The sequence below is a fragment of the Galeopterus variegatus genome, unplaced genomic scaffold, assembly GCF_000696425.1.
Source record: "Galeopterus variegatus unplaced genomic scaffold, G_variegatus-3.0.2 Scaffold663, whole genome shotgun sequence".
In the NCBI taxonomy this organism is placed as follows: Eukaryota; Metazoa; Chordata; class Mammalia; order Dermoptera; family Cynocephalidae; genus Galeopterus; species Galeopterus variegatus.
In genome coordinates this window covers 336,163-349,195 of record NW_007726774.1, presented here as the reverse complement: position 1 = coordinate 349,195, position 13,033 = coordinate 336,163, and the positions used below count along the sequence as shown (strand labels likewise).

General features: G+C 57.3%; 1 protein-coding gene across 4 annotated transcripts in view; it reads right to left on the bottom strand.

The window, feature by feature from the left end:
* The window catches only part of KCNH6 (potassium voltage-gated channel, subfamily H (eag-related), member 6), a 22,548-nt gene extending 9,579 nt beyond the window's left edge, over nucleotides 1-12,969 (bottom strand). For 2 of the 4 annotated variants that reach the window (XM_008571136.1, XM_008571137.1), the window contains exons 1-7: nucleotides 12,839-12,914; nucleotides 12,076-12,306; nucleotides 7,318-7,479; nucleotides 7,011-7,216; nucleotides 3,182-3,607; nucleotides 1,312-1,711; nucleotides 86-285 (exon numbers count right to left, since the gene is read on the bottom strand). In XM_008571136.1, coding sequence (XP_008569358.1) covers nucleotides 86-285; nucleotides 1,312-1,711; nucleotides 3,182-3,607; nucleotides 7,011-7,216; nucleotides 7,318-7,479; nucleotides 12,076-12,306; nucleotides 12,839-12,914 — 1,701 coding nt within the window. Of the gene's footprint in view, nucleotides 1-85; nucleotides 286-1,311; nucleotides 1,712-3,181; nucleotides 3,608-7,010; nucleotides 7,217-7,317; nucleotides 7,480-12,075; nucleotides 12,307-12,838 lie in introns of all 4 variants that reach the window. The other 2 variants (XM_008571138.1, XM_008571139.1) reach the window with 2 other exon arrangements.
* Between the last annotated feature and the right edge of the window lie 64 nt (nucleotides 12,970-13,033).

The window sequence follows — 13,033 nt, the reverse complement described above, 5'->3', positions numbered from 1 at the left end:
GTGGGGTGGGGTGGGGGAGCGGGTGGGGAGGGCTCCGGGGGTGCCCAGGGCATTACCCGCTGCCCACAGAGCGGCAGGGGCTCACCGCGTTCATGTCAATGCCGTTGGTGTAGGACCAGGCGTGCTGGAAGTAATCTTCGAGGCGCTGCCGCAGCGGGTTGGGGATCTGGTGGAAGCGGATGAACTCCTTGACGCGCAGCATCTGCGTGTGGTAGCGCGCGGTGCCCGAGTACAGGCGCTGGATGATGGCCGACACGTTGCCGAAGATGCTGGCGTACATGAGGGCTGGGGCGGGGCCGGGCGGTGAGCCCCACGGCATCCCTACCAGGCCGCACCGCCCCAAGGCCTGCTCCAGGCCTCCTTCTCCCTGGGAGCCTCTTGGTGAGGGACCTCTCTGTCCAGGGAGAAGCCAGAAGTGCCCAGGACAGTGGCAGGGCACATACGGGACAAAGCCCCCTGGGTTTCCTGCCTTCCTCCCTCTGCCCTGTGCCTCTTGGCATTTTCCTGGGCCCAGAGGCCAAACTCCTGCAAACAAAAAACTAGGCCAATGGGTTTTTTTTTTTAGTTCGGGTTTGTTTTCAAGTTGTAAAAATACAGTTAGGGGAATATTCTTGGTCTCTTGTTTTCACCCATTTATTTCTTGTTGTTTTTGTGTTTCTGGGCTTTCACATCTCTAAATACTCAGAACTTGAGAATTTAACCTACGTGTTAAATTCCGCACTGCCTCTTGTGTTCCTAAACCAGGTGTCTTGGGAGGCAGGAAGCTCAGTGCAGGGACTGAGAGCAACACAGCCTGGGAGGAGCTGGCCACCTGGACTGGGATTGGGATTGGGGACTTCCTAGCTGTGTGCCCTCTGGCAAGTTAGGACCTTTGGTTCCTGCTCTGTAAATTGGGCTCATAAGGGAATGAAATGTGGGCTTCTGTGAAGCTTAAAGCAATGCTTGGCAGGGCCGGCCTCATGGGCATGCAGCCTGCACAGTCCACGTGGCCTGTGTCAAGAACATTTGCTTTAATGCTCTGCTATCACTGTCTTGAAATTCTTAATAATTTTTTAACGAGGGGCTCTACATTTTCATTATGCACTGGGCCCAGCAAACGAGGTAGCCGGTCCTGGTGCCTGGCTTATAGTGAGAGCTGTGTGGGAGTTATATTCTGTGTATAACTGATGTACACATATGCAAAAATCCTTTGTGCTGCATACTTCAGATCAGCATACCGCATGCAATGGGACTGTATGTTATGCTGTATCTCATTACAAAACTCAAAATAGAATTGCATGGGTAAGACCCCTGGCATGACCTCGCACTCACAGCCAATGAGCATGACGCAGATAGAGAAGACCTTCTCAGAGTTGGTGTTGGGTGAGACGTTGCCGAAGCCCACGCTGGTGAGGCTGCTGAAGGTGAAGTAGAGGGCCGTGACATACTTGTCCTGCACCGAGGGGCCTGAGGCTGGGTCACTACCATTGTAGCGCTTGCCGAGCTGCACGCCCAGGCTGTCCAGCCAGCCGATCTTGGGTTCCAGGTAGGGCCGCTCCACATTGCCGATGGCGTACCAGATGCAGGCCAGCCAGTGTGCAATGAGCGCAAAGGTGCACATGAGCAGGAAGAGCACAGCCGCCCCATACTCAGAGTAGCGGTCCAGCTTCCGTGCTACACGCACCAGCCGCAGCAGCCGTGCTGTCTTCAGCAGCCCAATCAGGGTTGTGGTCTAGAGGGGCAGGGAAAGGACACTAGGAGGTCGGCCCTTGAAAGGGTGCACTCAGGCCTGCATTTGTTCACTTGTGCATACAATCACACAGTCATCAACAAACATGGAGAACCTGCTCTGGGCCAGGCACTTGGCAGGGGAGCATAGTGTGGGCCCTCAAGGAGCTCTCAGCCTAAAACTCAAAACGGTGTTCTTGTTGCTAGGACAAAAGTCCAGCGGGAGCACAGAGGAAGGGGAGGTCAAGTCTGAGCATAGTGTGGGCCCTCAAGGAGCTCTCAGCCTAAAACTCAAAATGGTGTTCTTGTTGCTAGGACAAAAGTCCAGCGGGAGCACAGAGGAAGGGGAGGTCAAGTCTGCAGGGGCAGGTCAGGGGAGACTTCATAGAGGAGGTGACACATGAGCTGAGTCTTGAGAGACCAGGCAAGGTCTCTAGGCAGACAGGAGGGAGAGGGAAAGGGCATCCCTGGCACAGGGAGCAGCACGAGCAGGGGCATGGAGGTGTGAAGTGGCACAGCCCACATGGGAAACTAAGCGTGGCACCGCAGCCTGGAGCACAGAGTGGGAGATGGCAGAGCAGTGAGAAAGGAGCCCGGGAAGGTGGATGGGGGCTGCTCTGTGGGCCTCAGGGTCTGTAAATGGCTTGGCTCTTATTCCGTAGGCCTTGGGGAACCATTGCAGGTTCTGAGGGGGCAGTAACAGGGTCAGGGAAATGATCTGAAACCACTCTGATTGCTGTGTGGAGGGAGGTAGGCTAGCAGGTGTGGGGCTGGGGCAGAAGTGAGTAAGAAAGTCACTCAGTGTCCAAGCAGGGGTAGGGGGATGGAGAGGAGGGCAGACAACTCAGGATGGATTTGCTGGGGGTGGGAGCAAGGGGGCTTGGGAGTCCCCTCTGGACAGGCTAGGCTGATTGGGGGTGTGATTGGGACCCAGAAGGCAGAGTTGATTTGAGTGGAAAGCTGACCCTGAGAAGATGGGGCAGGAGGACAAGCTGGGGCTAGAAGCTATGAGAAGAGCTTGAAAATGCTCTCACATCACCTATGAGAAGCAGAGTGGGCATAGTAAAGAGGCTGGGGAGCAGGAAGGGGGTCAGGACACATTGGGGCAACAGTCTGTTGATTCCCTTTCTAAGTCCAGGGTGAGTGTGGTTTAGAAGTCCCCCTGAGGGGCTGGGACTACAGGATCCTTTCCCAGAAGGGGCAGAATTCTGCTGACAGCCTGTTCTTCTCACCAGGGCCTGCTCAGAGAGATGGGGCAGAGGGATGGCACCCAGGCTGGGGTCATAGCCTCAGCTGGTCCTTCTCCAGAGCTGGGAGATGACAGATGTCTGAGTCCCCCTTCCCACCTCCACCTGCTTTGGCAAATGTGCCCAATCCTAGGTACTCTCTGCACCCAGGGCTGTGAGGCAGGGAGGCCTCGGGGCTAGGGTACAGGGGACAGCCATGGCTCCTGGCCTGGGTGGGGTTTGCTCACCTCATCAGAGCCAGTGCGGAAGATGAGCAGGTCGAAGGGGATGGCAGCCACCATGTCAATGAGGAACCAGCCCTTGAAGTAGTGGACAGCGATGCGGCGGGGGTGGCTGACCACCTCGTCATTGGTGTTGACATAGGTGGTGCGGAAATTGATGACAATATCCACGACAAACATAATGTCTACGATGAGATCCACCACGGTGAGTGGACTGCAGGTGTAGCCACAGGCCCCACGCTGTGACTGGTCCTGGTTGCTGAGCAGGAAGGCGGCCGAGTAGGGCGTAAAGACAGCCGTGTAGATGACGAGCAGCAGGATGAGCCAGTCCCACACGGCCTTGAAGGGGCTGTAGTGCAGGATGGTCCCACGGTGGATGCGCGGCGCCTGCAGCTTGTACTCTGGCAGCACGTCTGCACCCAGGGACAGGACCTGGGGGTGGGGCATGGGTGGTCAGTGGGGGATGGCCACTACTGCTGACACAGGTCTAGGGCGGGTGAGGCCTAGGAAGGGATCGGTGGGACAGGGTGAGGACAAGGCTGTGAAGGGCAGAAGGGAAGAGGGAAGGATGGATGGGGGGATGTATGTGGAGGTAAGTTCCTAAGGGAGGAAGTGCCGAGAGAGGAAGTGGGGTACAGGAGGAAGGGTGCAGCTCTGTCCCATGGTGATCACAGGTTTGAAGCTTATAAGCTCTCACAGAAACAGGCCCTCCTGGAGTGGGTGAAGACAGGGCAGGAGAAGGCCAGGCCTGGGGTCATCTGTGGACATGTTCCAGAGAAGAGCCCAGATTGAGGGAGTAGCTAGGTGGGCCAATCCTCTCTGATAGGCTTGGGAGGCCCCCTGTGGTTGGGGTTCCTGATGGGGACAGTTCATCCCCAAAATAGCCTCCTTATTCCTGAGGACCCTGGGGAAGCTGGACTAGTGAGGGTCCTCCTTGGGTCAACTCTCAGAACCTTCTACGGAAAGAGTCAAATTTGGGGTTGTGGTAGCCGATCTGGATGCTTGACAGGTCCTGGGCACCAAGGGGCCCCCCCGCTTCTTCACACATGTCAAATGCGGTTTGTGAATCATTACATTCAGCTGAGCCCCTCCCCTTTGTCCCTCCCACCCCTGCCTCCAAGATTATGGCCAACACAGGACCACTAGGGCCCAGCGCAACATGCTAGGCTTTGTCCAGCTGCCAACAGGAGAAATAGCTGGGGCATTAGGAAAGGCATGGGTTTTGAGACCAGGGTTCCCAGGTTGCATCCCAGATCTGATATTTGCTATATGCATGCCTTGAGAAAAGTTTTATAACCTCTGTGAGTCTCAGTTACCTCGTCTGCAAAATGGGACAACAAAGGGCAACAGACTTCATGCGGTTGTTGTGACTGAACTATTTGCATCTAGATGGCACATGCTACTCTACACGGTAATTCCTCCTCCAGCCTCCTGCTCCCTTATCCTGGGTCAGACCCTGCTCCAACAAGGATAGAGCCTGAGGGGTGTCCCACTGATCCCCTCTGCATCAGATGGGGTCTGGTGGACGGTTCTGATAAGAAAATCTGCAACGTAAGGTTGTGACTTTGCAAACCAGATCAATGAACAGATGGGATCACATCAAAGGGCTGGTTTCAACCAGAGTGTCCCTGATCTGACATCCAAACTCTTGGCAGGAATCACAGCGTCCCCACACTGCAATGACCTCCTGCTTAGCCTTCAGGCCTCGGATCATCCTTCACCTCTCCAGGAAGCTCCCTCTGACTGTATATCAACCAGGACCCTCTTTTTCGATTTTCTCCCTGCCCCTGGGTATACCCCTGACCTCATTGTCCACTGCACTATAAGCTTGGTGAGCCTCAATTTCCTTGCCAGGCCACTCATCCCTGTGTGCCCAGCACATGGACTTCTGACTGCAGCAAACTGAAAGGGCACTGAACGTTGAACTCTGATCCAAAGCAGCTGTGCCCTCGTGCCCATGGCATCAGAGCTGCTCCCCCTCCTTCCCGGGGCTGCTCAGGACCCACCAAGATGAAACACCAAGCATATGTCACTGCCAGGACCTCCCCTAGCCCTGTCTGTGGGGAAGTGGTGGCGGGGGGTGGTTTCCAAGTCTGCTGAGAGGAGAGTGCCGGGTTCCTCAGCTCCTCACGGCCCACAGACAGGGAAGCCATCTCCCTGCCACACTGACTCCGTTGTCTCCCACTGCCTCCAAGGCCAGCATGAGAACCCTTCGATGGCAAAGTCCACCCTGCCCAGTGTCACCCAGAGCTGCAGTGCCATCAGGATATAGGGGCTCCAGTGTGAAATCATTCTGGGCCCTCTAGGCCCTTTGAGTTCTGGAGAAGGCCAACGTGACTTCCCTGTTCTGGCCAGGCCAGCATTCTCCTCTGAGCTGTCTGGCACTTCCCCCCTAGTTAGGACCCACATGGGGGTGGGGTAGTGAAGTCAAAAGGGACTGGGGTGGAGCAAGACAGGAACAGGCAGGTTAGGTGGGAGCAGGTACCATGGGTCCCAGCCAGGCCTGTCAGTCTTCAAGGTCAATTGTCCAATCTAACAGCCCCCTATGATGGCAGCCACTACCAGCAGCACCAACCTAAGAGGCCCTGGAGTGAGCAGCCGGGGGGCAGGGGGGACTTCCCAGGGTCAGGCCATCGGGCCACTCTGCCTGACCTCAAAGGGCTTCAGATGAAAAGGGGCAGGGAGGAAAAGAGCTGCTCCCCAGCCCCCCATGAAGGGACAGCCCCAGGGAAGCTGGGAGCAGGCTCCTCCCACGCTCTGCACCCCCTTGCTCAGCCCTGGCCTAGGCCCCTCTCCATGGCCTACAGCTTCGTCTGCCTCCTTTATGTCAAGTGGGTCTCAGGGACCATTTAATCCAACTCTCTCCTCCAGATGAGAGCCCTTAGGGCCAGAAGTAGGGGGAAATCTCTTGCCCAAGGTGACACAGAGATTCAACGCCAGCATCCTGGTCACTGGAGCCTCGGGCAGGGCTCTTTGCATTTCCCTCTGGAATTGTCAGGCCATGAAGCCCCATGAGAAGGGACAGTGGGTTCAGCTGAAACAGAGGACCCAGGAAAGTTTGGCTTGGGCTGGCCAAGGAGGGACTGTAAGGGGAAAGGGGTGCCAGCCCCACCCCACCTCTCGGTGACACAGAGATTCAACGCCAGCACCCTGGTCACTGGAGCCTCGGGCAGGGCTCTTTGCATTTCCCTCTGGAATTGTCAGGCCATCAAGCCCCATGAGAAGGGACAGTGGGTTCAGCTGAAACAGAGGACCCAGGAAAGTCTGGCTTGGGCTGGCCAAGGAGGGACTGTAAGGGGAAAGGGGTGCCAGCCCCACCCCACCTCTGCCCGGCATGCAGGAGGATCCTGTGTGTGTGTTGGGGTGGGGGGTGGCTGTCATCTCCAAGACAAGGGGCAGGATCAGGACTGGGGGCTTGCCAACATCCCTTTTCCTTCTCCTTTCTGTGTGGCCCTGACACATCCCCTCTTAGCATCTCCTTCCCTGAGCCTTGGGCAGGCCCCATGGTAGAGCAGGCCCCCATAGTGGCCTGTGTCCTCCCAACCCTCCAGGCCTCCCAGGCCTAGGAGGTGGCACTACTCACAGGCCCTGCTAACCCTGAACTCTCCTGGCTCCAGGAGCTGGTCATCAGGGCCATGGCCTGAGGGCAGGTCTTTAGGTCTGAAGAATCAGACTCAGCAGGATAGGAGGCCTGGGGCTCCCACCAGACACTAGGGAGCTGGACAAGCAGGATCTCTCTGTTGGTCAAAGCCTCGGAAGAGTCCAGGTGTAGGGCCTGGGAGGGGACCCTGGAGGCCTGGCACAGCCCTGCCCACCCTGTCGTGCAGGCCCGCACCTGGGTGACCTTCTCAGTGACGTTCTGTGTTCGCTCCACCACCTTGTGGGGTGCGATGATCTCAATCTCCGTGGAGGAGCTCGAGCGGTGCTTCTCCAGGTTGAACTCCACGAAGTTGAGCGTGAACTGCGGGATCTGGCTGATGGTCCTGTACTTGCCCCTGCCCGTGCCAGGCCCCTGTCCACCCGGCCTGCCGTGAGAGCCCTCTGAAACCAGGGCCAGGGTCAGAGCAGCCAGGGCAGAAGCCCAGCTGCTCCACCTGTTACCCCCACCTCACCCCTCCCACCGCCACCTGCATCCGCCTCACCAGAGCCCAGGAAGCTCTGGGACAGCAGGCGCTGGGACAGGCTGCGGCTGCTCCTCTTGGCCAGGAGCTGGGCCAGGTCCTCGAAGTTGAGGATAAACATGATGACAGCTCCATCCTCGTTCTTCACGGGCACCACGTCCACCAGGCAGCGGAGGCTGGAGGCTGCAAACACCATTAGTGGGGATGGGGGGGGGTCCCTGAAGGGGTCCCCTCCTTCAGTGACCAGGCATGGGAGGGGCCTGGGTGAAAGTCAAGTTAAGGGCAGCCACTGGGTGAAGAGGCCTGCACAGTGACCAGAGCTATTGGGCAGAGGGTGGGCGAGGCTGCCCAGCAGGTGCCCACCCACAGGGCAGAGGTGGGGAGAGCAGCTAAGCTGCTCATTAGGAGATAATGTAACATCAGACCCAAGTCCACGCTTGGCCCTCAGCTCAGAGCTTAGCCTCGAGGTTTGCTTCTGCTGTAATTAAAGCCGAGCAGATGGGGGTGGATTAAACGGGGAGGTGAGATCGGACATTGTACCCCCGTGTAGCTCTGGCTGGCCCCAGGCTCAGCTCCCATATTTCCATCTCACAAAGATACCCTGTGCCCCAGATGCTGGAAGGAACTCATTGAGAACACACTCGGTGCTGGGCACTGAGCCAGGTGGCACATCAGGCCTTAGGAGGTCCTTAGGGGGCAGGCGTAGACCCCTCTTCTGCAGATAAGAGACTGGGGTTCTGAGAAACTGACTTACTGGGGCTGGGAGGGGATGGAGGCAGGGACCCCTGGGCTCTCAGCACATTACAGCTTGGAAAAGGGAAGGGACTTGTCTGGGAGGAGGGTACTGGAGTGAGGGCCAGGTTGCTGCTCTGGATCTGGGAGGAGTTCGGGGTCCCAAGGCAGAGGCTAGAACCAGGAACAGGCAAGACAATGGCCTGGGGGCCAGAGAAGGAGGGAGAGGGCTACGTGCCGGCAAGCCAGTCCCCTCCTGCCACTCTCTCCGCTCTTCTGGGCAGCCCAGACCCAGCTGTTAGCCCCACCATGGCACTCAGGCTACAGTCTCTGCCCCACTCTCTCTGCTTCAGGGTCTCACCATAGGCCCCACTGGTGGATGGAACAGTACCAGCTAAAATGCTGCATACCCATAGAGCCCAGCCTGTGGGCATGTTCCCTGAGAGCCTCCTGACCATGGGAATCCTATGTCCCTCAACTTGAATTGCTAGTAAGGGGAAAGGGATCCTAAGGGACAGGGGCCTCAGGAGACCATGCAAAACAGAAGGCAGAGCCGCATGCACTGAGGGTTTGGGGCTCCGGTTTGTTGATTGAGTGAATGAAAGCACGTGTGTAAACGTGAGCAGACACAGGCAGCAGGGCTGGTGGGGGTATTGCTACTTTGAAGACCACCAAAATCACTCTTCTCCAGACTTCCTATTTGTGCTCACCTCCCCTGGCCCCTCCTCACAGCCATCAGAGCTGGGGTGCAGGTGAGCCGTCCGCATCCTCCCTTCCACTTTCCTCCTGGGGCAGGAGTCTCTCGGATCAGATTTCTGACTCCCAGACACCAGGCAGCCATCTGCCAGCTGCTGCCCAAGCTCAGGGGAGACATCTACACCAGGAGAGGCTGTCTGCTGGCCTGGCTTGACCCACTCCTGGACTTCCAGTTCTATAAGCCCCGACTCCCAGGCCAGAGCTTGTCATTCTTGTCAGCCTGCGACATGGTGAGACTTGGACACTAGGACCTAGCCACGAAGCCTCCTTGGCCAGCAATCTAGGACACTGCCCCCAAAGCCAGACTATATCCTCAAACTCTCTGGCACTGCAAAGATCTGGCCTGTCAGGGGGCAGAGCTGGGCACAGGGGCAGGGCCTCCAGACTCTCCAGGCTGCAGGGGGCAGCCAAGACCCATCCTTAAAGTGGCTGCACCCACCAATTGATACTATTGGAAAATTGATGCAGTTGGAAAACTGTGGCTGGGAATGGACAAGACCAGCCCATCATAGCACTAAGGGCATGGAGAGGATTGGCGCCTGACCCTCATGCCCCACCTTCATGCTTGTTGCCTGTGGGGTACGCAGACAGGAGGCTGTGAGAATTTGAGCGTCCAGAGCATTCCCTCTCCTGCCCCAGGCTGTTCTTGCTTACTCCGGCTCAGAGCCCACAAGTAACTCTGCCTGGGTGACAAGAGGAGGTGAATGCATTGCCCTAGGTTGTGCCTAGGAGTGGCGGTGTTCTATGCTCTTGCCCTGTCCCTGGAGGAAGAGTCACAGTCTCTGTCTGTTTCTCCCTTCCAGGGCTCCTCCTGCCACCCACCTCTGACCAAGGGCAGCAGGTTTGTCTGGTCCCTGGGAGGCCCACTTCTCTCTGCTCTTCTCTCTCAAATGTGTGTGTTCTTCCCTCAGGTGCTCGTCCTCACACCCCGTCCCCACTCTGGCCCTAGTCCGAGAAAAAAAAAAGAAAAGAAAAGAAAAGGGGGGCCGGCCCGGTGGCGCACTGCTACAGTGCGCCGCTTGGGAGCGCGGCGGCGCTCCCGCCAAGGGTTCGGATCCCACGTACAGACCGGTTCCCACTCACTGGCTGAGCAAGGTGTGGGCGCGACACCGAGGGTTGCGATCCCGTTGCCGGTCCCGGTCCGGTACGGGTGCGACACTGAGGGTTGCGATCCGTTGCCGGACACGAAAAAAGACAAAAAAAAAGACAAAAAAAAAAACAAAAAAGCCCCGGCAGGACTGTAAGAGGTATGTGGCTATGATAAAGAAGGGATCGTGTGGTCAGAGTGGACCATAAGATGAAAAGTTATCTGAGCGTGACATCCTTCCCTTAAGGTAATGCAGGCCAGGAAGCTTCTTTTTCTGGTATCAGGCCAATTCCAGGAAGGTCCAGGTGGTCAAAGACTTGAGCAACAGGACAGGGAAGAGCCAAGGGCAGGATGGGAGCAGACTGGGATTTATAGGGCGCCAGGTGTGTGAGTTAGTTCCCATTTTCACCCAGAGCCAGCTTCCTAGAGACCAGGGTCACTTCTGATAGCTGAAGGACCCCAGCAGGGTTCTGAAGATTTGAGTTCTGATCTAAGGGGGCCAAGGCCTGGCCTTGACCTCCGCCCCTTGCAGGGTGCTGAGGGGCCGCAACATCCTTAATCTGACATCCCTAGGAGTCTGGGATCAGCCCTCACCCCTCTGAGGCCCCGGTAGAGCTCTGTGGTCAAGGAGAGGGACAGAAAGGACCTGTTGCTTCCCCTCTCATCTCCTCCTGTCCCATCCTGTTCCCCCAGGACCCTTCTCACTCCCCTGACTGTCACCTCCTCCATGCAATGATGTGAGGTGAGGTCACAGCTTTTAAAAATATTCTGACTTCATTAACCCTGTGAGTACTGCTAAACTAATCCGGATTCTTCCCAGTCCCCTAATAGCTACCCCTGCCGGCTCTGCTTCCCACCTGCTACTCACTCAGGTGGCAGCAGCAAACAGCCAGGACCTGCCCAAGAAGCCCCCCAGAAGCCTGTAGACACACACATAGGCATGCACACACACACACACATGCTCATATTCACATTCATGCATGTTCTGCACACACCCCAAGCCCCTGGAACTTGGGCTCTCAGTACCCCTCAGTCCCAGTCCAAAAGCACCTGCCATTTATCTGCACTCAGGTGGCCCTCATGCCTGCCTTCCCTGGAGGCTTCCCTCTTTTGGGGACTTTCTTCCCCAAAGGTCCTGCCTCTAAGCATAGAGGGAGTTGGGGTCCTTTCTCCCCTGTGGGATTGCTCAGAACACACATCTCTGAAGGGGGAATCCAGAAACTTGAGCTCAAGACCAGTTTGGACCTGAGGAGTGGGATCTTGGGCAAGTCTCTTCCATGTCCTTGAAACGAAGGGATTTATCTAAGCCAGTGGTTCCTCAACTTGGCAGAACATCAGACTGCCAGGGAGATTTTTTTCCAAATACATCTGCTTGGCCTCATCTCACACTTTCTGAGTCAGCCTCTCTCTAGGGCAGGTGTGTTTTGGAAAACACGCCCCAAGGAATTCTGATGCAGAACCAGGTTGGGAGGCCATTGATCCAGGAGATTTCCAAGGGACTTTCAGGCTCTGATCCTAGTTCCTACTCACTCCCCATACTCCATGTCCAGTGGGGACCCCACAGTGCTGAGGAGAGGATCCCAAAGGGCTGCTGAATTCTTTGTCCTCGGCCCCTGACCTATGCTTCTGTTCTGCTTGCAGTAAGCTCAGGCTGGCACTAACAACCGAAACTCCATCTGGATAAGCCTCCTGGTCTGGGCACATTCCAGGCCCCATCTCCCCAAAGAGCTGGGACTGGATGAGCCAGGCCCACCCCTCTTTCCCAGCCAGCAGTCCCTATGCCTTGCCTGGCCACAGAGGCCGTGAGAGGGTGACTCCTCCCCTAATCCCCAGAGCAGACGGAGATGAGGGAAGGTTAATTTCCGTCCCAGCTGCCTGACAGCTGGGGCTGACAGTGACAGAGTGGATAGCCAAGAGACCGGGGACATGGGGGAGGGATGGTGGAGCAGGAGGCTCTGCCCCAGGCCAGGACGAGTAGGTGGCACAGCCTGGTCCCTCACCTCTGAAAAGGACCTCAGAAGGCATCACATACAATGCCCATTGCTGCTTCCTCCTACAGATGAGGAAACTGAGGCCCAAAGAGCAGACAGGTTATGTCCAGGCCCTTTGTTCCCTGGTTCCCTTAATGCCCTCCCCAAGGCCACTCTAGCTGGACAAGCCACTCATGACTGCCCAACAGAACCTCTGGCCTGAGCACGCCTCACCATCCTTGCGGTAGTAGAGGATGTCCACCTTGCACTCCTCGGCCCCCAGCAAGGCCTGTGCCAGGCGGGACATGGCACTGCTCGGGGTGTTGGGGCCTGTGAGGAAGTCGCAGGTGCACGGTCGCTGCATCACCTCCACTCGGGAGTAGCCGAAGAGTTCGCAGAAGCCGTCGTTGCAGTAAATGATGGCGCAGTTCTCCATCTGAGCATTGGCGATCAGGAACTTACGACCTGGGGTGAGAGGTGGGAGGAGGGAAGAGGGAAGACCATGGCAGCCAGGACTGGGCAATGGAGAGAAAGATAGTAGAGACTCTTGGGGCAGTGAGGGAGGTTTAGATGCAGGAACAGGGACATGACCAGATGGGGTCAGGCCTGGGAGAGCTCCTGGGAAGACTGGGGTGGCCAGGGCCAGGAGGTGAAAAGAGCGAGTCCAGGAAACCTCCGGAGGAAGGCAGGGAATGGGGGCTGGGGAGCAGGGCAGCGACTAGAAGGGAGGTCAGGGCTTGGGTCGCCTAGAAAACAGCTCTGTGGGGAGGAGGAAGAGGCTGCTTTTTGCCCCTCCTGCTCCAGAAGCGAAGACATTTGAGGCAAGAGGGGCGCTGGAGGAGAACATCATCAGGGACATCAAAGCAAAGGATTTTGCCTTCAGCATCCGGCTTCCCCCTCCCCGCCCATGCCCCATTAGAAGTTAGTAAAGGGTCCAGCCCCTCCTGCCACCGAACCGGGACTCCAGATTGTCCCCTGCTCCAACACAAACACTCACTCTGGCCCTCGAACTTGCGGATGATGGTGTCCAGGTAAGTGTTTTGGGGCGCGACGTGGCCCCTGCGGACTGGCATCTTTCAGCGGCGGACCCTGCCCGGAGCCACCAGCGCCCCCGGCTCACTGCGTCTCCTCCTGTCCTCGGGCTCAGCGGCGTCGGGCTCCGGGTGGGCGCCGCCCCCGGGGAGGGCGGCCG